This window comes from Drosophila sulfurigaster, chromosome 2L, assembly GCF_023558435.1.
Source record: "Drosophila sulfurigaster albostrigata strain 15112-1811.04 chromosome 2L, ASM2355843v2, whole genome shotgun sequence".
Lineage (NCBI taxonomy): Eukaryota > Metazoa > Arthropoda > Insecta > Diptera > Drosophilidae > Drosophila > Drosophila sulfurigaster.
This window is the reverse complement of record NC_084881.1, coordinates 11,487,582-11,510,920: the sequence shown is the minus strand read 5'-3', so window position 1 is coordinate 11,510,920 and position 23,339 is coordinate 11,487,582. Positions and strand designations below refer to the sequence as shown.

General features: G+C 37.1%; 3 protein-coding genes across 5 annotated transcripts in view; 1 reads left to right on the top strand and 2 right to left on the bottom strand.

The window, feature by feature from the left end:
- The window catches only part of LOC133835612 (discoidin domain-containing receptor 2), a 159,696-nt gene that overhangs the window by 38,574 nt on the left and 97,783 nt on the right, over positions 1–23,339 (bottom strand). For both annotated transcript variants that reach the window (XM_062265628.1, XM_062265639.1), the window contains exons 13-14: positions 20,449–20,697; positions 19,905–19,997 (exon numbers count right to left, since the gene is read on the bottom strand). In XM_062265628.1, coding sequence (XP_062121612.1) covers positions 19,905–19,997; positions 20,449–20,697 — 342 coding nt within the window. The remainder of the gene's footprint in view (positions 1–19,904; positions 19,998–20,448; positions 20,698–23,339) is intronic.
- On the bottom strand, positions 236–1,455 carry LOC133835669 (uncharacterized). 2 transcript variants are annotated; one of them, XR_009893627.1, is made up of 2 exons: positions 979–1,455; positions 236–360 (listed from the first exon to the last, which is right to left on the bottom strand). XR_009893627.1 is itself a non-coding variant. In XM_062265704.1 (2 exons), the coding sequence occupies exons 1-2, from the start codon at positions 1,324–1,326 to the stop codon at positions 303–305; spliced, it is 294 nt and encodes a 97-aa protein (XP_062121688.1). In that variant the 5' UTR covers positions 1,327–1,455; the 3' UTR covers positions 236–302. The 2 variants fall into 2 exon arrangements, 1 of the variants encoding a protein (XP_062121688.1); XM_062265704.1 differs by having other exon boundaries at positions 1,091–1,455.
- On the top strand, positions 1,512–1,911 carry LOC133835682 (uncharacterized). Its single transcript, XM_062265716.1, has one exon. The coding sequence runs from the start codon at positions 1,512–1,514 to the stop codon at positions 1,770–1,772; it is 261 nt and encodes an 86-aa protein (XP_062121700.1). The 3' UTR covers positions 1,773–1,911.

Here is a 23,339-nt window from a genome sequence, read left to right as displayed (position 1 = left end):
TTAAGAATGTTACAGTCGAGTATGCTCGACTGTTTGATACCCGCTACTGATTTTGAACAAAAGTAACACGAGACGGTATTTTTCTTAAAATACACCAAATTATTGTACTGCAAGGATACTAAAATATACCAAGGTGAAATAGTGATATATAATATTTAAAATGTACCATAAAAAATAAACAATACAAATGAATAACTTATTTTAAGCATATATACTATGCAAAATGAAATTCCAATTTAATTTAATTAAAGTTTTCTTCGACAAAAATAAGTGTATTTATGTTTATGTTAGAGATCTTGCAGCTATGCCAAAGGTTTGTGTTTCTTCTTGCGTTGCTTGCGTTTTTCTTGAGTTAATTTGCTGCAAGTACATAAACATCAGAAATCTGCTGTGCAATAAAGACTAACGTGTTCAAGGCAAGCATGGGTGGAGGAAGCTTTAAGGCTAATTTCAAATCAAGTCATGACCTTCATTATCCCCAGCACAGCAGCCACGTCAAAAGACAGCCAATATTTTATATAAAATTTGTGGAAAAATAGCTGCAAGCTATTTGTAGAAAATCAACACACACACACGTAGACGCACACAGACACACGTACACACACATGCACACGTGCGCGGATACACAGACATAAACCAACGTAAACAGGAATTTGATAAAATTTAGCAGAAAATGGAGATGCGGAAAAAAGAAACGATATGGTTTATTAAATATTTTGAGCCTGTGGCAATGTGAAAAGCAAACACACATGCCAGCAGAGCAGAATAGAGTAAGTATATATCGACCACCGGGTGTCACATGGCGTATGAGTAATTGAATTTAAAGTGCTGCAACATTTGGTAGGGCAGAAATAAAAAACGAGGGAAAATTTCGAAAACGCTGCTAATGACTCTGCGGCTACTGTGTATCGAGTTGAAATCTGCCGCCACTTGAGACTGTCTAAGAGGCAAGACGAGTCAAAGGCGAGTGCTACTCGCCTTGAAATTCATCAAGCACTTCATAGATCAATGACAAAACGCTTCATTTTTTTAGCGGTCGTTATCTTCGGGCTGCAATTGCCTCAAGGGGCCAGCAATGTCAGCATCATACCCAGTCTCCGACTCCGACTCCAAATCCAAATCATCATCCAGATAATTGTACTTCGCCACTGGCACTGCATCCAAGTAGATGGTTATCTTATAGAGTATCCATGCCAATAAAGCCATAATCCAGCCACAAACTGCGCCAAAGGCAATGCAAGTCGCTGCCTTTATCAACAGTCCATAATCGGTCTGCAGATGATTATGGAATATGGTCAGCTTATAGAAATACTCCTGAAAGTCCATAGTAATTGTTGAGCAGTTTTCGTTTTGAACTTTGAAATTTGTTTTATATTATGTTCTTCGGAAATAAACACAAACTGAATTTGATATATCGAAAATTGACACTTTCATCTAGATTGTAGTGAGTTCACTTTATGTCAAACTCGTTATTACAAAAATATATTTGAAACTATAAACATTGCCAAAAAATGATGTTCAATCCTATTGAGATATTTTGCTATTACGTAGCGCAACCTATCGTTGACTTCTTGGCCTATTTATTACATGATGTGCACTACTTGGCTTTTATTGTGGCAGTCGCCATGATCGGAATACTTCTTGGCCTCGTTATGGGAGTTCTATCACTTATTTGCATTAAATTACAGGGCGAGGATCAGCCAGTTAAGAAACTTGAAGCTAAACCTCCACAAGAAGATCAATTTGTAGATTCCAAGCCAAAGCATGATTAAGAAGATTTTAACTTAAGGAATGGAAACCAATATTGTAAAGATAAGAGTTGTATTTGGCTTGAAAAATTTAGGTTTCGACAATTTAACCTTTATGTTGTTGATATGCCAAATTATAATAGTTATTTACTAAAATATACATTTGGGAGCATTATATAATACTTAGATTATGTGGTGCTTAATATCCTCAAAATATAGTCTATAAAATTGAATAAAATAAATTTGAAGAACTGATTCATAGAAAATGTTACATCGGAAATATTAATAAACATTTTCTATTTTTTTCTATTAATTAAAATTAAATTTGAAGAAATAAAAAATTATGGGATGGAACTCACATGAATACAATTTTGCATTTTTATTTATTGAAAAATAGTAGAATGGACTATTTTTTTTTAATGAAATCAATATTATAGATTTCAAGAAGCACACAAGTTGTTCTTTCTTTATTATGATACCTAACATTTTTAAAACAATATTTAAATAAATAATAATTTTTACAACAGGATTTAATGTAAACTTTTGGATATCTCAGAAGTCTGGCATACTTGCCTTACTTACTTATTTATTTCATTTTTATTCTTTATGTTTTAGTCATCATGTTGTGTCTTGGCTGTGCTGTATATTCCCTTTGGCGTTGGAATTGTAGTAGCCAAATGTACTCAAATTATTCACTAAGCACATTTTAATTTCCCCCAGGAAACGACGGCTAAGCAGGCAGTCGAATGAACGACCAAACCAAGGAAAACAGCCCACAAACACACAAAACTAAATTCAAGCAAAAATTTTCGGCGCTCTGCGCGTGTTCACCCAAAGGATGTCATTTTGCCAAAACGCAAAATATTTGCCAAAAAAATGAAAAAAAGAGAACCACGATGAAGGGAAAAGAAGGGCAAGCGAAACACGGAGGATAAAAGCCGGGTCAAAGGACAACGTCTAAGTGGCATGCAGTTGGCCCATGGCATAAAGACAATTTAAGGAGCGAGCAGAGCAGTTCATAAACAGGGCGCTCGATGAAATGAAAAACGACGGCTAAAGAAACCAAAAACCAAGCGAAATAAAATTTATTTTACTAACAAAATTGCGTGACACGAGGCGGGAATGGAGGAAGTAGACGCCTCTAAATGGCAGTCAGCCAGGCAGCCAGCCAGCCAACCAATGGCATCCACAAGTATATTAAAATGTTGCCGTCTTCTTAGTAAGACATCCGCTGAGAGAAAGTCGTAGTAGATAGTCGTAGTGAACGAGTCTTTCTTTCTTTTCCACTGCTGATGGTCTGAGTATAAAGGAAATGATTGGTTTTGGGCGACATTTTCATCGTCGTTGTTGTCTTCGCCGTCGTCTGGCCCAGCGAAGCAACAAATAGCCTGGTTCTTTCCAAATTGTTGCAAAAACAACGAATGGCTAAAGTTTTAGCGACTCCACAAACTTGCCACTGCAATGCAAAAAAGCAAGTCAACAACAACAGCAGCAGCAGCAGGAGCAGCAGCAGGAGCAGCAACAACCGGTTACAGTTACAGCTACAGTGGGGAAAATTAAGTTTCTGCGCCGTTGCGTAGGCAAAGGAAAGGACACCAAAGTTGTCGTCAGCGTTGTCGTTGCCTCTAGACGCGGTCAAATTAAAAGCGCATTGCAAACAGAGTAAGAGTGGTTTCCTTACGAGCTGAAAGACTGTGAAGTTACCCTGGAACTAATCGAACTACATATTCTAGAAGGTGTTAACAATCATTGTCTTTCAATAAATCGATATTTGATTAACGAATTATGGAAAACTTTCAGATGAGTGCATTTTTCTTTATGAATCTATCAATTCTGGAGTCTTTTCAATTTCTTCACAATTATTTATCGAAATCTCTTAAAAACTTTTTTATTTGATGCACATTTGTTTATGATTTTATCAATCGTGGCATTTCGTTAATTTCTTTATAATTATTTTGTAATTTTTGGATATTTCTAAGTAGTTTTATAATTGGTGAAATGCTCTAATATTTGGTTGCATAAATATTTATTTAAGAGTTGATCCATTCCATGAGCTTTTCAATTTATGTTCAACCATTTTTAAATTTTCCGACATTTCTAATAAACTAATATTTATTTGTTTTTTCATCTATTTACTTTTGTATTTATTTATATGGAATATTTATCATTTCTATTAAATTACCTACTAGTGATAAATGCCTTCGATATTGTTCTTAGTCACAAACAACTGATGCGTAACTCCGCACTTCTGCAGGGCATCAAAAGAAACGCAGTGCTTTTCGCAGCACTAATGCAAAGCGGCGTCGACGCATTGGCGACGACTGAAGCGTTTGCTTTTTTATTGCATACTTTCAGGCCGCAGGTGCACGGGTCGTATGCGGGTTACATTGGCTAGGCCGTGCAAGGTGCTTCTGCGACTGTTTGTGCACCTTTGCCTGGTCGACTGTTTGCTATTTGCTCTATTTGTTGACATCGTCTATAGTCGTTGTCGATGCGATGTCGTCAATGTTGCCAACTTGACGGTTTTTATTGCTTTTCCCATTCCCTTATCTTTGTGCGCTGCCATACACTGCGTATGCGTGTTTTTCCATTTTATATTTATATGTCTTTGCATTAATTTTCAAATATTTTCATCGTTGCCTTCGTCGGCGTCGTTTGTTGCCCTTTGTGTACTTGTGCTTTTGACTCGGCTATGGCAAATTTATTTATAGGTTTCGATAGGCATCTCTTTGTTGTTCCCCTTTGTCGGCTGTAATTGTTCCTATTGTTGTTGTGACGTGCAAATGCAGAGGGGTTGCTTGGAGCTCTAAAAGGCTTTTGTGGCCGTGTTTGTCTGTGAAACATCCATTAAGTTACAGTCACAGTTACTGGAACCAATTCGGTTTAATAGCAAAAGCTGTGTCTTATGTTGACACAGCTTTACTTTATGCATAAAACTTACTCTAAAGCAATCGTTTTTTTCGTTGTAATGTATAGCAAATAAATGTGTGGTTATCTAAATTACATTTGCGGTAGATTATGATATATAGTACATTATAGTCGGGGAAACTTGATACTTTAACTGCTGATCATTATCGTACTTTACTGCCATGATTAGTTTACTTTCTTTTTTTTTTGTGTTTAGAAAACATTTTTTGATTCTTATTTAAAGAAAAGATTGAAAAGATTACTGCTAATCGATGAGAATTCAAACTGATAAACATAGGAACAGATAAGTTGAAGTGAAGTCTAATTAAAGATTACTATAAATATATATACTGCAAGAATTGTGAAGACAGCTGGTTAAAATATATTCTAGGTTATTTTATGGAAAATAAAAATATATAGATTGTTTTTGCAGATAACAAAATTTCAATTAATATATCTATTTTGTTTGGTACAGCTTAATTAGAATTATAAATTTAGAATATAGATATTTTCAGGATATAGATAAAATATTTGAAATTCTGGCATTTAAGCTCAGATTTACTTAAAATAGCTTTCTCTATGATAGAATTTAGTTACTGATTATTTTACTATTAAAGTTATTTAAATTGCATTCAATTGCATAAATTTCAAAGTGATAATAGCTTGGAGTATTGCGAGACCTTTCCAATTACGTACAGTTCGATGCTTAACTACTTATCATATATTAAGAGCATTATAGTCTGTCTTTTTTGCCATGCTATCATCAATTTCTTCGCTCTTTCCCTTTTGCGTTGAATGCAAAATTGACAGTCAGTCAACAGAAACGTAGCCATTGTCGCCGCATCGCTGCCAGTGCCAACGCAATCCATCACAATCGCAAAGCCAACGCGACCAGACAGCGACTCACACACACACACACACACACACACACTCACTCGTTCACTGAATCAAACTCACACATACATAAACCCATACAGACATATAGAGTCATTCAGTCAGTCAGTCAGGCTGTCATTCAGCAATAATACCACAAACCGAAAATGCCTCAACTTCAGTGCAACCCGGCGACGATCTCCGCTATGGATAGACACAGCGAGAGAGAGAGAGAGAGATAGTGGCAGAGCGCGAGAGAGAGAGGGAGGCCCCAAAAGCCCAGAGCCCAGAGAACTCTAGAGCACAGACGAGGGATACGGAATGGCAGCCCCAGACGTCGGCTTACCCAACCACATTTGTCATTTAAGCTCAACCAAATGTAATATGAAAATCGGCATGAGTGAAAATGTCAACGTGCATTGTGGCAACCAAAAGGATTGGGCATTGGGTGGTGCATTGCCCATAGGTGTTTTGGGTAGGAGGGTGGTTGGGTTGGCTTGCAATGGTTTCTGCTGCTTCTGCTGCTGCTGCTGCTGTTGGTTTCACAGCCTCGTCGCAATGTTGTGGAATTTCCTGTCAAGCTAATTTCCTTTGGGTGCAACGTTGGTTGACTGCCTGACTCTCTCTCTCCCTGTCTCTCTCTCTCTCTCTTGGGCTGGCTGCTTGGTGAGTTGAGTTGGTTTTGCTGTTTGGTTGGCAGCTCGTTGAATCAATTCACCTGCATGCATAAAATATTTTCGTTGAAAAAATATTCAAACATTGCATATTTTATAGTTTATTGACTGCTCTCTCCCTCTCTCTCTCTTTCCGTCTCTCTCCCACTCTGACTCTGTTGTTTTATTGTGTTGCTGTTTTTGCTACTGCAACAACTTTTCAACTTGTCAACGGGGCGGACTTTGTTGTTCTTCGCTGCCCTTTCGGCAATTTACGTTGCGCAGTTGACATAAAATGAGCGTCATACATACACACATAATTACATGTATGTATATGCATATAGCTGCTCCCAGTAGTATACACGCCTCTCTCCCGCCTCTCGACCATCTTTTCTGTGTTTCACTTGCTATTTACCACCTTGACTTGTTTGCCAATTGCAGCAGCAGCAACTGAAACAGCAGCGTTTTTCAGCGTTACGTGTCGCTACATTTGGGAATTGTTTTGTGTGTTGTGCACATCCATAAAAATATGTGTTCACACACACATTCGTCTGCTTATACACACATCTCTCACATACATACATAATAGGGTCATGTGAGCGTATCGTGCGGGTGCAATTTACATGCACTGCGTTTCTGGAATGTGTTATTAAAATTTATGTGCGAAAAAGGTGTCGAAATGCGGGCCGGCAACAACATGGACACGGGGACCCGAATTCAAAATACCGAATACCAAATCCCGAGACCCCAAAACGTCAGTAGGAAAAAAACAAAAAAACACAAAAAAAAAAACACAACGGTGAACAGCAACACGGCCAATGAAATGTTTTTACCACATACATTTCATTCTTTCACTCCGCGTTTTATTCAGTTCTGCAAACAAAATGTTGAATATGTTTTCCAACGAATCGGTCATAAAAAAATATGCCGGAAATCAGTTTTGAAGGGTGACAATATTTGTAAAATATTGCTTGACTATTTATAACTGATCTTGTGTGCTGCCTATTTACCAACTTTATCAGAACTAAAAAATATATTTAAAAAAATTAAATCCAATTAAAATTGTAATATTACAACCAACAGAAATTTTGCCATAAAATCTATAGGTTTCATTATATATGAAATAAATAATTATTTGCATAAAAACTAATATGATTTAAATTAAAATTCATTCTGAATAGTACAACAATAAATAAAATAATTTCATAATTTCTATTTCTTTTTATTTAATATATTTGTACTCAAAACTTAAAAAAATGTTGTAATTTCCCTTCAAAATTATTCGAAAATAAATTACTTTTTCTGAACTATATTTAAATATTGAATCAATCGAAAAACTATCTACAACAAATGACTATTTTATTAGATACGTAACGTAATTTTAATATATAAATGTACTTGAGCAAATAATTGCCAGATGTAATTACGTTTAATATTAAGTGTACGGTAAAGCGTTATTTGGCCACGCCACGCAAAGCGAGTAGTGAATAAATACGCCTGCCGCTCAAGTCAAAGTCAAATATTGTGCATACGAAGCGTTGTACAAGGCTTCTGGTCATGCAAAGTGTGCGAAATACCAAGGCTATTCCCATAGCTGTGCCTCTGAGGGGAAATTGTTAATTTCGTGGCGTGTGCTGACTTCACTTACGTATGTTTGTTGTTGGCAGTTTTCGTCATTTAAGACTAATCATACCTTCAGCATTGTGATTTGCGATAGTCGCGTATTTCGATATTAATATACAGTATATATTTGTAGGGCCATGAGCCAAGGGCTTTCAGCTTATCTAATATTCTGCTTGTTGTTGCAGCATCTGCACGCTGAAGCGTTTTGCCCCTCGACTCATTTCGTGTTTGTTTTTTGCAGCATTTGAGAGGCACCTCGGGGGTTGCGGCTATTTGCGTGTCTGCAATTTGTTTGTTAGCTGCCCTGCTGCACTTTCGAGCCATTTTTCGAGTGGCGTAATTAAGAAAGCAAAAAGCGAAAGCTTAAGGGGCAGCAAGTAAGCCAAGGAGACGACACTTGAGCCAAGTCAAACAGAAAACTGAAAGCTCGAAAACTGAGTTTTGAATACAGTAACAAAAAAGATATGATTAGCTGACAGATTTAAAGACGCAGACTTGAAATGTGGTAAACTCTCTCCCTCTCACTCTCTTTGGTAATGCAACTTTGCTTATCAGCCAAACAGCAGCAGGCAGAAATTTGCTGTTGCTGCTGCTCTATTTTGGGCAAAAGTTAAACTTGGTTTAGCAAACTTACACATAACGTGAGAGTGTGTGTGTGTGTATGTGCGATTTACACCTGCTGCATATTGTTGACGTGCCACATCAGTTGGCTGTTTTGAAATTATAAACCTTGTTGAAACCCGAGTGGTCGTCGTCGCAGAGCTCTCAGTTGGCAGCTGAATCTATCTCTATCTCTCTCAGCAAGTTGGCTGTTAGTTTTTAGCAAAGCTGTCAGTGTCAAAGTGACTGTCAACATGCCATTCAAAATGAAAATTAATAACAATATGCAAACAGCAGCAGCAGTAGCAGTTGTCGCCACGCCCCCACATAGATGGGGGCAGCATGTGTCGTTGGTGTGTATTTATAGAAGTATACCGAGGTAGATAAAGATAGATACGAACTGCATGCAACCTGACCACATTCAGGTGCAGCTTTTTTGTGGCATTAGTTTTCGGATAGCTGGCAGTTTTAGTTTCTAATGCAAACTTGTCAAGTTCAACAATCGATGGCACGATGCCACAACTTCATTTCCACAAATCGTAATGGAAACTGTCGGTCGCTATCTCGCCACTCTGTGGTTGCAATGCTTTCATTTCGAAAAGAACTTAATTATACCCTGTGGACATTGGAAATAGCCAAACGAGGTATGCAATTAGACAAGTTGTTCGACAGAACAATATATAATTATTATTAAAATCTAAATATATTTTTCCTTTTTTCCTTATAAATAAAAAAGTAAGGAAGCTATAGCCGAGCGTGGTCGATTGTGAGATAACCGCAACCCATTTTCAATTAAAGCAAAACAATGCGGTATTATTTTAAAAATATACCATATATGTATATACATACATAGAAAATACTAAAATATAACGAAGATTTCATTTGGTATATACATATATAATATTATGTGGTGCGGAATCATTCTAAAAATATACCAAGTGAGTATACCAAAAATATTTAAATATACCGAATATACTGATATAATATTACGTGGTGCGGTGTTATTCTAAAAATATACCATATCTGTATATACCTAGAAGATTTCATTTGGTATGTATACAATATTACGTGGTGCGGTATCATTCTAAAAATATATCAAGTGAGTATACCAAAAATACTAAAATATACCAAAGACTTTATTTGGTATATTGATATAATATTACGTGATGTGGCATGATTTTTAAAAATATACCAAATGAATGATGTTGATCAAAAATACATATATTTTATAACGTAGGCGGTATTAAAATGCTGCAATTAATAATTTTAATTGTCTAAATGAACAGCTTAAAATAAATATATTTTAATTCAGTTTAATAATCTCCAGTAAAGACCGTTTTCAATTTTAAGTTCAAGCTTTCAAACTCAAGCATTCTCAGCTAATGTTTTCTTTTAGAATTAATTGCATTAGCTTGATATCTCTGGTGCTGATCCGTTTTTTAATTTTCTAAACGTTTCAGCTGCAAACCATTGAGAATTGACCTTGCTATCTAGCTTGGCGCACATTGCAGAGGTTTTGCGCCACTTGCAATCCAATTGAACCCGCCGCGACCTATGACAACATTCTACACACAATCTGCAACAAAATCGAAGTGCCAAGAAGAAATCAGCGCAAAAAAAGTAAAGAAAAGCGATGTGTTTGAACACACAAAATGTGCTTGGTTTGCACAAAACGTAGCTGCGACAACTGTTCAACTAATTTCGAATTAAACTCAACGATGCCGAGAGAACGAGGACATTTCCAGTCACAGCCTCAGTCGCCTCTCTCCTCGTCTCTGATGTCCTTCCAAAAAGGACTATCACGAACAATTTTTCAGCATTTAAACACTCAAGTGCCAAGCTAATAAACGATATTAGTGCCAAAGCTCATTTCAACAAATATTGTCAGTATAGTCTCAGCACTGTGTGTGTGTGTGAGAGAGAGAGAGAGAGAGTTGCTTCAGTTGCTTCGGTTGCCACTGTTGCTTCTGCCACAGTTACTGCTGATGTTGCTGCTTCCACGGCTGCTGCTACTGCTTGCTGCTTGCTGCTGGTGTGCAAACATTTTCCAAACAGTTACCAAATAAAAATGATTAGGAACGTGACTAAGAGTGCGAAAAATGTTATTTACTTAGCTGATGTGCGCTATGGGGCCCAGACACAACGACTATGCCAACGACAGCGATGGGTTATGCACACACACACACACACACACACACACACACACACACACACACACACACACACACACACATGTGAACACACACACGTACACAACGACACCGCACACTCAATTGCATATACCGTCAGTCGTGTGTGTGAGTGGGAGAATGACAAAAGTTTGCTGCATTGCGGCTGCCAACATGATGGAATGGGGCACAACTTTTTAGACACATAGTGAAATGACATGCCGGCGAAGTACCCTATAGACATCTACATTTAGAATGCAAATCTAGGCTACGAATATTAAATACATAATTCATTTCTTAATCAAGGTAAATAAGCAAAGTAATTATAAATGTATTTTTGAAGTTTATACCATTCAACAAAATTGCAGTTAACCGATAACTTATTATAATACAATTTTGTATTTATTTATTTATTTTATATACTTAGTTTATATATCAATAAATTGAAGTAAATTGAATTATTTATTAATAAGCAGAGTGCATGATTTCATTTTAATTTAAAGTCTACTCTAAAAATGTGCATTAGGCTCATAAAAAATTTATTAACAAATAAATTTGCGAAATAATCAAAGCTTGATTGGGTTTTTTGCTAATACATATTGTTCTGGCAATTTTGTAGTAATTAAATAATTTCTTTAAAAATTTGCTAATTAATAATAAAATGAGATTTGGTGAACTAAACTTTTAGAGTCCTCCATTAAAATGTATTTTTTATTAAAATGTTTAATTGAATATTATTCGTTTAAATATACATTTATACATTTAATTTCTAATTTTAATCATTTGTTGATCTTATTATTTTATATGAGTATTTTATGAATGAATAGTTTTAGTCTGAAGCATATTTAGTTGACAAACCTCATTTTTGCCCTTACAGGGTATATTAAGAAGTTGGTTAAGTTGCGCAGACTGCACAGCTTTTGGGTGTTGAAAAAATACTTGAAAATTACATGAAAACTACGCACAGCAATGGCAATAAATGACAACATTGCCCAAGCACGCCCCTTTTTATACGCCCTCAACACTGAACACTCAACACTCGGCGCAAAATTTCATATCTTTTTGGGGGGCTTTCATCCAAGTGATAGCGTTTGTTTGTCTGTGTGTGTGTGTGTGTGTGCGAGAAGTTCGTTTCGTTTTTTCTTTTTTTTCATCATCTTTTGCAGCACTTGGAAACTATTTTTAAACAATTTCTGGGTGCACGCAGTGGCACGCCCCTTTCCACATGACGCCCAACACTTGGCCAGAAGGGAAATGGCGCTGATAAGAGTTTTGCAAGCAGCGGGAAAAAGCGGAAAAAATGCGTCGTTATACAATATGCGCCCGTCGAGAGGGTCGCAAAAGGAAATGGATGGGTGCCACTACAAATGTACTTTGTTGTTGTCCCTCACTGTGTGTGTGTGCGTGTGTGTGTGTGTGCGTGTGCATCAGTGTGCGTGTGTATAAATTTCTGCATATTTGCACAGTGTAAACTTTCAGCCAGCAGAAAGTGGGAATTGTAAGGAGAGAGGGGGAGAGATGGGAAAATACACACAGGGCACATTGTTTTTGCTGCTGTGCTCTCTTTCTGTCTTTCGCTCAAAAGTAGGCAAAACTATTTAAAAGGCCGAAACTGAAATACATTGCACTTTTTGGCCAAGGATTCTGCTTGCAACAGCAGCTGCTCTTCATTTATTTTTTTTTTTTTTTTCATTTTCGTTTTCATATCCTGTGGTTCTCTCAACTTCCTTCACATGCATTCTCGCCCTCGGCTTGTTGGCAGGAAATGTTGATAAAAGTGCTGCCATAACGACAATACCAATGGAGTTTCATTTAAATCATTTATAGTTGCTGCGAAGTATCCTGCGACCGCAGCCAATGATACTACAAAGTAAATTGGCTAATTGATTCGAATGGTAAGATGGTACAAGTCGTAAGTATATAAAGATAACAATGTTTAAGATAGTAACGAGGGTGCTCGACTGTGAGATAAAAGCAAGACATAGCGGTATTTCTTTAATAATATACCATCACGGTATACAAAAAATATATTAAAATATACTGAATGCTATGTTTGGTATATATTTTAAAATATACTAGATTGCCGACCAAAGCAAAGAGGCCGGACAATATACCAAATTTGTATACCACAAACTGCTAAAATATTCCGGAGACTACATTTGGTATACTGATGTACTATTACGTTTAAAATACTACTATCGTTTTTCAAATATACCAGATTGTTAACCAAGGCAACGAAAACCTGACAACATTATCTTCTGTTCGGAAATGACTTATTCTGCCGTTTACATACATTTGAAGGAGGCACAAAGTTATAACAACAATATTAAAATATACCGCAGACGTTATTTGGTATACTGATATCATATTACGTGTTGCGGTATTATTCTAAAAATACCATATCTGTATATACCTAGAAGATTTCATTTGGTGTGTATACAATATTACGTGGTGCGGTATTATTCTAAAATATACCAAGTGAGTATACCAAAAATGCTAAAATATACCGAAAACTTTTTTTGGTATATTGATATAATATTACGTGATGTGGCATGATTTTTAAAAATATACCAAATGAATACACCGAAAATACTAACATATACCGAAAACTTTCTTTAGTAAATCGGAATGTTATTAATTTTAAGCAAACTTTATCTGCGTGCAACAATTGCAAGTGGTGTTAAAAGCAAGTACAGCTCTTTAGTGTCTTTTAGATCTAGGTGTTCTAACGAACAGATAAACGGACGGACATGTATATATACCCTCTCGTCTGTTGACGTTGATTAAAAATACATATATTTTATAACGTAGGCGGTATTAAAATGCTGCAATTAATATTTTTAATTGTCTAAATTAACAGCTTAAAATAAATATATTTTAATTCAGTTTAATAATCTCCAGTAAAGACCGTTTTCAATTTTAAGTTCAAGCTTTCAAACTCAAGCATTCTCAGCTAATGTTTTCTTTTAGAATTAATTGCATTAGCTTGATATCTCTGGTGCTGATCCGTTTTTAATTTTCTAAACGTTTCAGCTGCAAACCATTGAGAATTGACCTTGCTATCTAGCTTGGCGCACATTGCAGAGGTTTTGCGCCACTTGCAATCCAATTGAACCCGCCGCGACCTATGACAACATTCTACACACAATCTGCAACAAAATCGAAGTGCCAAGAAGAAATCAGCGCAAAAAAAGTAAAGAAAAGCGATGTGTTTGAACACACAAAATGTGCTTGGTTTGCACAAAACGTAGCTGCGACAACTGTTCAACTAATTTCGAATTAAACTCAACGATGCCGAGAGAACGAGGACATTTCCAGTCACAGCCTCAGTCGCCTCTCTCCTCGTCTCTGATGTCCTTCCAAAAAGGACTATCACGAACAATTTTTCAGCATTTAAACACTCAAGTGCCAAGCTAATAAACGATATTAGTGCCAAAGCTCATTTCAACAAATATTGTCAGTATAGTCTCAGCACTGTGTGTGTGTAAGAGAGAGAGAGAGAGAGAGAGTTGCTTCGGTTGCCACTGTTGCTTCTGCCACAGTTACTGCTGATGTTGCTGCTTCCACGGCTGCTGCTACTGCTTGCTGCTTGCTGCTGGTGTGCAAACATTTTCCAAACAGTTACCAAATAAAAATGATTAGGAACGTGACTAAGAGTGCGAAAAATGTTATTTACTTAGCTGATGTGCGCTATGGGGCCCAGACACAACGACTATGCCAACGACAGCGATGGGTTATGCACACACACACACACACACACACACACACACACACACACACACACACACACACACATGTGAACACACACACGTACACAACGACACCGCACACTCAATTGCATATACCGTCAGTCGTGTGTGTGAGTGGGAGAATGACAAAAGTTTGCTGCATTGCGGCTGCCAACATGATGGAATGGGGCACAACTTTTTAGACACATAGTGAAATGACATGCCGGCGAAGTACCCTATAGACATCTACATTTAGAATGCAAATCTAGGCTACGAATATTAAATACATAATTCATTTCTTAATCAAGGTAAATAAGCAAAGTAATTATAAATGTATTTTTGAAGTTTATACCATTCAACAAAATTGCAGTTAACCGATAACTTATTATAATACAATTTTGTATTTATTTATTTATTTTATATACTTAGTTTATATATCAATAAATTGAAGTAAATTGAATTATTTATTAATAAGCAGAGTGCATGATTTCATTTTAATTTAAAGTCTACTCTAAAAATGTGCATTAGGCTCATAAAAAATTTATTAACAAATAAATTTGCGAAATAATCAAAGCTTGATTGGGTTTTTTTGCTAATACATATTGTTCTGGCAATTTTTGTAGTAATTAAATAATTTCTTTAAAAATTTGCTAATTAATAATAAAATGAGATTTGGTGAACTAAACTTTTTAGAGTCCTCCATTAAAATGTATTTTTTTATTAAAATGTTTAATTCAATATTATTCGTTTAAATATACATTTATAAATTTAATTTCTAATTTTAATCATTTGTTGATCTTAATTTTTTATATGAGTATTTTATGAATGAATAGTTTTTAGTCTGAAGCATATTTAGTTGACAAACCTCATTTTTGCCCTTACAGGGTATATTAAGAAGTTGGTTAAGTTGCGCAGACTGCACAGCTTTTGGGTGTTGAAAAAATACTTGAAAATTACATGAAAACTACGCACAGCAATGGCAATAAATGACAACATTGCCCAAGCACGCCCCTTTTTATACGCCCTCAACACTGAACACTCAACACTCGGCGCAAAATTTCATATCTTTTTGGGGGGCTTTCATCCAAGTGATAGCGTTTGTTTGTCTGTGTGTGTGTGTGTGTGTGCGAGAAGTTCGTTTCGTTTTTTTCTTTTTTTTTCATCATCTTTTGCAGCACTTGGAAACTATTTTTAAACAATTTCTGGGTGCACGCAGTGGCACGCCCCTTTCCACATGACGCCCAACACTTGGCCAGAAGGGAAATGGCGCTGATAAGAGTTTTGCAAGCAGCGGGAAAAAGCGGAAAAAATGCGTCGTTATACAATATGCGCCCGTCGAGAGGGTCGCAAAAGGAAATGGATGGGTGCCACTACAAATGTACTTTGTTGTTGTCCCTCACTGTGTGTGTGTGCGTGTGTGTGTGTGTGCGTGTGTATAAATTTCTGCATATTTGCACAGTGTAAACTTTCAGCCAGCAGAAAGTGGGAATTGTAAGGAGAGAGGGGGAGAGATGGGAAAATACACACAGGGCACATTGTTTTTGCTGCTGTGCTCTCTCTTTCTGTCTTTCGCTCAAAAGTAGGCAAAACTATTTAAAAGGCCGAAACTGAAATACATTGCACTTTTTGGCCAAGGATTCTGCTTGCAACAGCAGCTGCTCTTCATTTATTTTCATTTTTTTTTTTTTCGTTTTCGTTTTCATATCCTGTGGTTCTCTCAACTTCCTTCACATGCATTCTCGCCCTCGGCTTGTTGGCAGGAAATGTTGATAAAAGTGCTGCCATAACGACAATACCAATGGAGTTTCATTTAAATCATTTATAGTTGCTGCGAAGTATCCTGCGACCGCAGCCAATGATACTACAAAGTAAATTGGCTAATTGATTCGAATGGTAAGATGGTACAAGTCGTAAGTATATAAAGATAACAATGTTTAAGATAGTAACGATGCTGCTCGACTGTGAGATAAAAGCAAGACAGAGCGGTATTTATCTATTAATATACCAACACAGTATACAAAAAATATATTAAAATATACTGAATGCTATGTTTGGTATATATTTAAAAATATACTAGATTGCCGACCAAAGCAAAGAGGCCGGACAATATACCAAATTTGTATACCACAAACTGCTAAAATATTCCGGAGACTACATTTGGTATACTGATGTACTATTATGTTTAAAATACTACTACTATCGTTTTTCAAATATACCAGATTGTTAACCAAGGCAACGAAAACCTGACAACATTATCTTCTGGGTTCGGAAATGACTTATTCTGCCGTTTACATACATTTGCTGGAGACACAAAGTTATAAAACTTAAATTCATTCTTATTTAAATATATTTCCATTTAAAAAATATACAAATTTTATTGCACAAAGTTGTAGTTGAGCAAATTTTCTATCTGCCCAAGCACATTTTGCACTTACTTAATCACACTCTGTTGATACTTGTGTATGCAACACCTCGGAATGATTGATAAATCTGACTGTAGCCTTTAGACTGTTGGTCTTATAGAAAAGTGGTATTGTGGTCGAGAAGAAGCACTTAAATTATAAAATAAAAACCCGACATGAATCCTAATCCCGAGCAACATTGTGTGCAAAAAAAACAAGTCTGCAATCAATGATACGTAGACAGAACTCAGAAGGCTACTCTCTGCTGGCCAGACGACCAAACGAACCGCAGAAGCCGACAGGATTTTAGCATTTTGCCGACATCAACTAAATTTGAGGCTTAGCAAGAGTTTTTGGTTTTGAAGTACAAAAAAAAAACAACAACATTTTACAATATTTACAACAGCAATAAACTCATTTCCTATGTGCGGAGTCAAATACAAAAGCAAAGGCAAAAGCAAATGGCAATGGCAAATCCAAAGACAATTCCGACTTCCTGTTGACAAAACACATGTGAACTACAACTACAACTACAATAATAATAATAACAACAGCAGCAACAACAACAACAATAACTGTGTACACTTATATTTACTGAATTTCCTCTTTTGTGGCACTGGCTGAGAATTTTCTCAACGTCAGCTGTTTGCCATTGGAATCCGACCAGAAGTAAAATCCCAACCAACAGCACATTAGTTAAGTATAAAATTTTAATAGTGGTCGTGGGCATGGCTCTCCAGTTTCAGAGCCCCAACATTTGCCCAACAATTTGTATGCCTCCCAGTGTGCTGTGACAACTTGCAATAGCCACAGGCAGAGCGAAGGACGAAGGACGATGGACGAGGAGAGAAGGAGAAAGAGAAAGAGGTCGTCAGCAAATTTGTGCAAATTTGGCTTGTGGCCAGAACTACTTTACAGTTGTGCGGGCGACGGCTAAAACTGTTGTGAAATTTTAACTAATATCAGCTACAGCTACAGTGGAGTGATGGAGCGATGTTTGTGCAAAAGAATTTGCCAACTTTTGACTAGGAATTCTGTATGCCAAAAAACAATGCAACTTCGAATTGATGGCGGTATCGAGAGATTTAAAGTTTAACATTGCTCATCGATTAGATATATAATACATTTTAGAATTTGCTTACTTCATGATCAATATAAATACTTCTCAATAATATAAACTTATATTTTATAAGCATTAGTTTGTGTTAATTTCCCTGCTAGTTACTCTTATTAGCTAATCGCCTGTAGTAGTTGTAGTTACACTGTTGTTTCTTCCGTCTTTCGACTCTCTTGTCTCATTGTGCAAATATCACTCAGCTGTATTTTTTTCCATCACTTTGCCATTCAGTGCGGCTTTTTTGGCCAATATTTGCCAATGTTTTGTCAGTTTCTTGGCTCGTTGTCTGCTCGCTAGGTAAAATGCTAAATCAAACAATGCCAAGAATATATTCCATTCCATTCCATGCATGTCTCTCTATCTCTCTGGGTCTGTGTGTGTGTGTGTGCTGTGTGTATTTGTCCTCTGGTCCTTTGTTTGCCGGGCAAATGTAGCAGAAATCTTATTTAAGTGAATTCAGGCTGAAATCTTAGTTAATTTTTATGGCAAATATGTTAAGCTACCCGAAAAGAAGAGAGCAACATTTTCAGCTGCTTGTAAGTGCTTTTGCTTGATGCCTTTAGTGACAGCGCTCTAAGCCTTCGCTTCTCTTTCTGTCTCTGGCTTTGACACAATAATTGATGCTATAAATAACTCAAATCGTTAGCCAACGAGTGAGTTAGTGTGTCGACTATTAGTAAGAGAAATTCTATTTGAGTGTGGCTCGAATCAATTGCCTTGCAATTGTCTATTGCTTACAGTAAAAAAACAACGAATGAAAACACTAGTAGTATTTTGCGCTTATATTGTTGGTGCTGTAAAACTATAATGGAAACATCATAAATATGCCAATGTCTTGGGACCACGCCATGCATACGCAATATTTGTAGTTACATTGCGCATACGCCGCTTTGTCATGCCCAAAAAAATTTATAGCCAGCAATTCGAGCGAACTTCTGCGGAACACATGGCCACAACGAGGAGAAATAAATAGAAGAGGAAAATATAGATAACTCAGAAGACAGGTTGGACGTCATGGCCAATTGCTGTCAAATGATATGTTGCTTACCTATCGAACGAATTCCACTTTTTTTTTTTTATTATTATTGGATTGCATTGTTATGCAATGGAAGTCATTTGTGTGGCCAAAAAAAAATTCTTATTGGATTTCAAAGGCATTCAAGAAATATGGCCACGCCATGGCATGCCATGTTACATGTTCGGAAAAGTCTATTGATTTGTTATGACGACGACGTCTGCGATGACGACAACGACAACGGTAACGACGGAGCAAAGGGGCTGGCTGCTATAACAACAATGTCTATCATTCACTTATAGAAGCTAAAAGCAAAAAAATTCGCCCATAAACGACAGCAGAGTCGTCAAGTGTTGCCATGGCCATTGTCGTTGTCGCTGTCGCTGTCGTTCTCCTTGTTGACATTTTCATTAGCAAATTAATTTTAATTGATTACATTTTATGCGCAAATGTGCAGACAGCAGCGTTCCCAATATATTGAATTACAATTTTATTTATAACTTGGTCTCGCTTTCATTCTTTCTTACAGTTTGCCGCGTTGCCGCCAATTTGGCTGGGCAATAATGTGATATTATTAGTTGATTCCATTTTGGTGGGACACAACAAATTTCATTAAAGTAACCTGAGAATTGGGTAATGCACAAAATGTTGCAAAAAGCAATTTGCGCTCAGTTGACACCGAGGTAGTAGGCGATGGTGCCACAGGTGTTCGCATTGGCATCAAATATCAATGATTTCATTTACTTCATCCCAGAACGTGTTTATTTTTATACAATTCTCTCACGAATTTCTTCGCTGCGTCTCTCTGCAGCAAATTAAAGTACAAGTGATTTTCGAAACATCTTTTCTTGTCTCGATTGCCACTCAGCGACAAGTTGAAAAACCTTTTGAACACGCACCAAGAAAACCCAAAAGTACAAAACCCAGGAAAAAAAATGAAAAACAAAAATACTTCCCAGCATGTTAAGTTAAACTTCAATTTGCTGCAATGATGCGACAAAAATTCAAAAGAAAGACAGCACGAAGGGGGACGACAGGCGATGCTGGGTATTCTTATCTTTAGCACTTACCTTGTTGCCAGATCCCGATGTACGAAATTCATTTGCTCCAAATGCTTCATGCCCGATGCAATTTGTGTGGCAATGTACACTAAGCAGCCATAGCTACGAGTACAAGCAAGTCGGAGGAGTAGGAGGAGGAGAAGGCGGGCACGAAACGGATGCCAGCGGAGGATGCCAACGTCAAATGAGAATTTCAAAAGTTTTCGCGTGTGGCAAGGACGACAACGAGAATGAGAACGACGATGACGACGACGACGACGTCGACGATAGCAACAGTGGCAATGGCAACAAAGTTAACGAAGTTTTTACATCCGTTTGCGCATGTTGTTGGTGGTTGGTTCGGTGGTTGTTTCGTTCGTTTTGGGTGGATCGGCGTAATCATTGAACACGAGACCGGAAGTGTAGCGTCGGCAAATGGCGTCGGTACAGGAAGCACGATAAAAACGCACGCAAAAACGCAGCACAGGGCAAAAAGAAAAGAAAAGAGACACATCACATTAGATTGCTGTTCATTAAAGGGAACCAGAAAAAAACAAACAAGTCATCCACTTACCTTAGACTCTTGTTGGCCATCAGACCCGTGGTTTCAGCCACATGCTCCTGTAGAAATTGATTCAAATCCCCAAGACAATTTGAATAGTCCTGCACCATGCAAATGGGCTCATCCCGCAGACAGGCGCCCACCAAACGTGCCACATTCGGATCATTGAGACGCGCCAGCTGCTTGGCCTTGCTGCGAAATTCCTTTCGAAGATGATCACTGGCGCCGGGTCGCAACGTAGCCACAGCAACTAAAGTGGCACTAAAAGTATAGCATTGAGAAATATGGATTAAATGGAATACAACTTAATGCAAATTTAAGTATTATTTGCTTTGTTTGGGAGTGCTTATCTGCAGTAAAAATGTTTTTATATTCATATTCGAATCTTATAAGAATTACGCCAAATTACACATACTTATTTATTTATGTAAACATTTAAGTAAATTATAAAAATTGTATTACGTTTTCTGTCATTTTGATTGAAATTAAAATTTTATAATGATTTTGTTTATTTTGTTCACTTTACATATATTTTATTTAATTAAATTTTTATTGTATAAGTATTGAATGAAAGCTCTAATGGATATTGATGGAATGCAAATGTATATTCAAGTTTACAAGGTAAAATAGTTTCCAATTAATTTTACTTCATGTTTAAACATGTATTAAGATAGGAGTTGTAAAAAAATGTACATTTAATTAATATAAAATTTTGTTTTAGGTGTATTTAAACGAAAAGAAATTTCTTAAATTTAATTTGATAAAAAATTGAATACTTTTGTATTTTAGCAGATCAGTTATTGTCAAAAAGTTAATTCAGATGAGTTTGCAAAGATTTGAAAACGTTTAGATCAGTTTAAAATCATATCTTTTATCTTAAGGTATCAACTGGTATTCCTCTAATATACAAAATCTTTAAATCAAACAACTCCCACACCTATTTCCATGTTGCTATTGTGTTTTAGGTAGATGTAAAAGTGAACAATGTCAAAGATGAACTCAATACTTCACTTAAGCATTGACGGTTGATAAATGTGTTGTGAGTTGCTCTTGTTGCATGCTCACAAGTTGACCACAGATAACTGTACGTTGCCTAGCCACTTCTCCCGCTGTGCTGCCACTCGCAGCTGACCACACTAGCATTTCCAATCTATATCAATTGAATATATGCATATAGTATATGCATACGGCATATATGTATGTGGGATGCCCATGACAATTGCTCTCTAGCGCAAAAATCAATTAGAGCAGCTCAACAATGTGCTGGTCTCCTCTGGCGATGTCAATATATGAGTATATGTGAGAGTAGTCGCCCTTTTGCAATTTTGATACGTAACGTAACAATTCGATTTACCTGCTTGCTTTAATAGTTTTGCGGTTAGAAAGCCACAAAACGTATTACGTATACGTAATATTGCACTGCAGTGCTGCAGAAAAAGCAGCAGCAGTAGCAGCAGGCAGCCGACAAGGATGAACCCCCTAGGCAGCTGTATGCAAAATAATTAACATACACACTCACACACGCACACACTGTCCCACACACGCACACACACTCACACACATTCAGCAGATACATGAAATGCTCTAAGGGCTGCCGCTTCTGTGCTAAAACTTCAAGTGGCCAACACCAAACGAGGTCGACTGCCTCTTGTCTGCGTACGTGTGTGTGTGATTGTGTGTGTGTGTGTGTGTGTGAGGGGCGTGGCAGTCTGATAAAATATTAATAGACAGCTGGATAGACAGTTATCAGACAACAGATGGACTTTATTGTCCCAGACTACAGATGAAATTTATAATAGACACATGCAAGTTGAAAATCAAACAGCACACACTGAGTTACGCATACGCCATGTTGTCTTGCTGGGAAAAATGAGAACATTTTGCCGCAGCATACAAAATGTATCCACTGATGCCACTGACCACGCCCACAATTGCCCTTTACTCATATGGCACAAGTACTTGTATAATGTGCAATAAAAAGCTTCAATTAAATGGCAAAAATGAAATCAAAGGTAACTGCTCCACCTCTTGCTCCATGCTCCATGCGAGCACAATGCCAATTTTTTCAGTTCTCTCTCTCTCTCTCGCTCTTTCGCTGAGCTTGTCTCGTCTGTGTCTGCGACTGATTCCTGATGCCTTGGTTCCCTTTGGTTCTGGTTCTGGTTGCGGTACTGTTTCTGACTGTTGACGTTGCTGCTGATGCTGCTGCTGATGCTGATGCTTTGGCTGCCTTTTTGGTTAAAGTTTTCATAATGGAATTTCTGATAAGCTTTTTTTGTGGCCAGCATGTGCTTCTGTTGCCATTGTTGTTGCTGCTGCTGCTGATGTTGTTGTTGTTGTTACCGCAGACGTGGCATTATATGCCACAAGCCTGATACCTACAGCCTGCTACCTGCTACCTGCAACCTGCAACCAGGAAATCTGCAATCTACAACATGCAGCAGCAACATCTCACAGTCTCACTCGCTCATCGGGCTTCGCTTTGCTTTATGCCTTTTCATCTAACCATTTGATATCCTTCTTCAATCTTCCTCTCACTCCTTGTCTGCTTGTGTGTGTGTGCATTAAAGTATTGCGGTTTTTCTCATTGTCAACTATTGTTATACGAATTTTTGATTTTTCTTTTCATCTGCAAAATGTAAGCAACTAGCCCTTTCTTTATTTTTTTGTAAGCGGCAGTTTGTTGATATGTCAAAGCGAACATTTCATTTGATGACAACGTTTGAATGAATTGCTCAAGTAACAATTGATTTATGTCCACAAAATGTAACCTGTCTGAAAAAGTGAATCAATTTCGGGTTTGATAAGGCCAAGTTTTTGGCGAACTTGGTTTACAATATTAGCGCAACTCGTTGAAGTTAATCGGCTGTTGCTCCATCGAGCTAGAATAGCTCATTCAAACA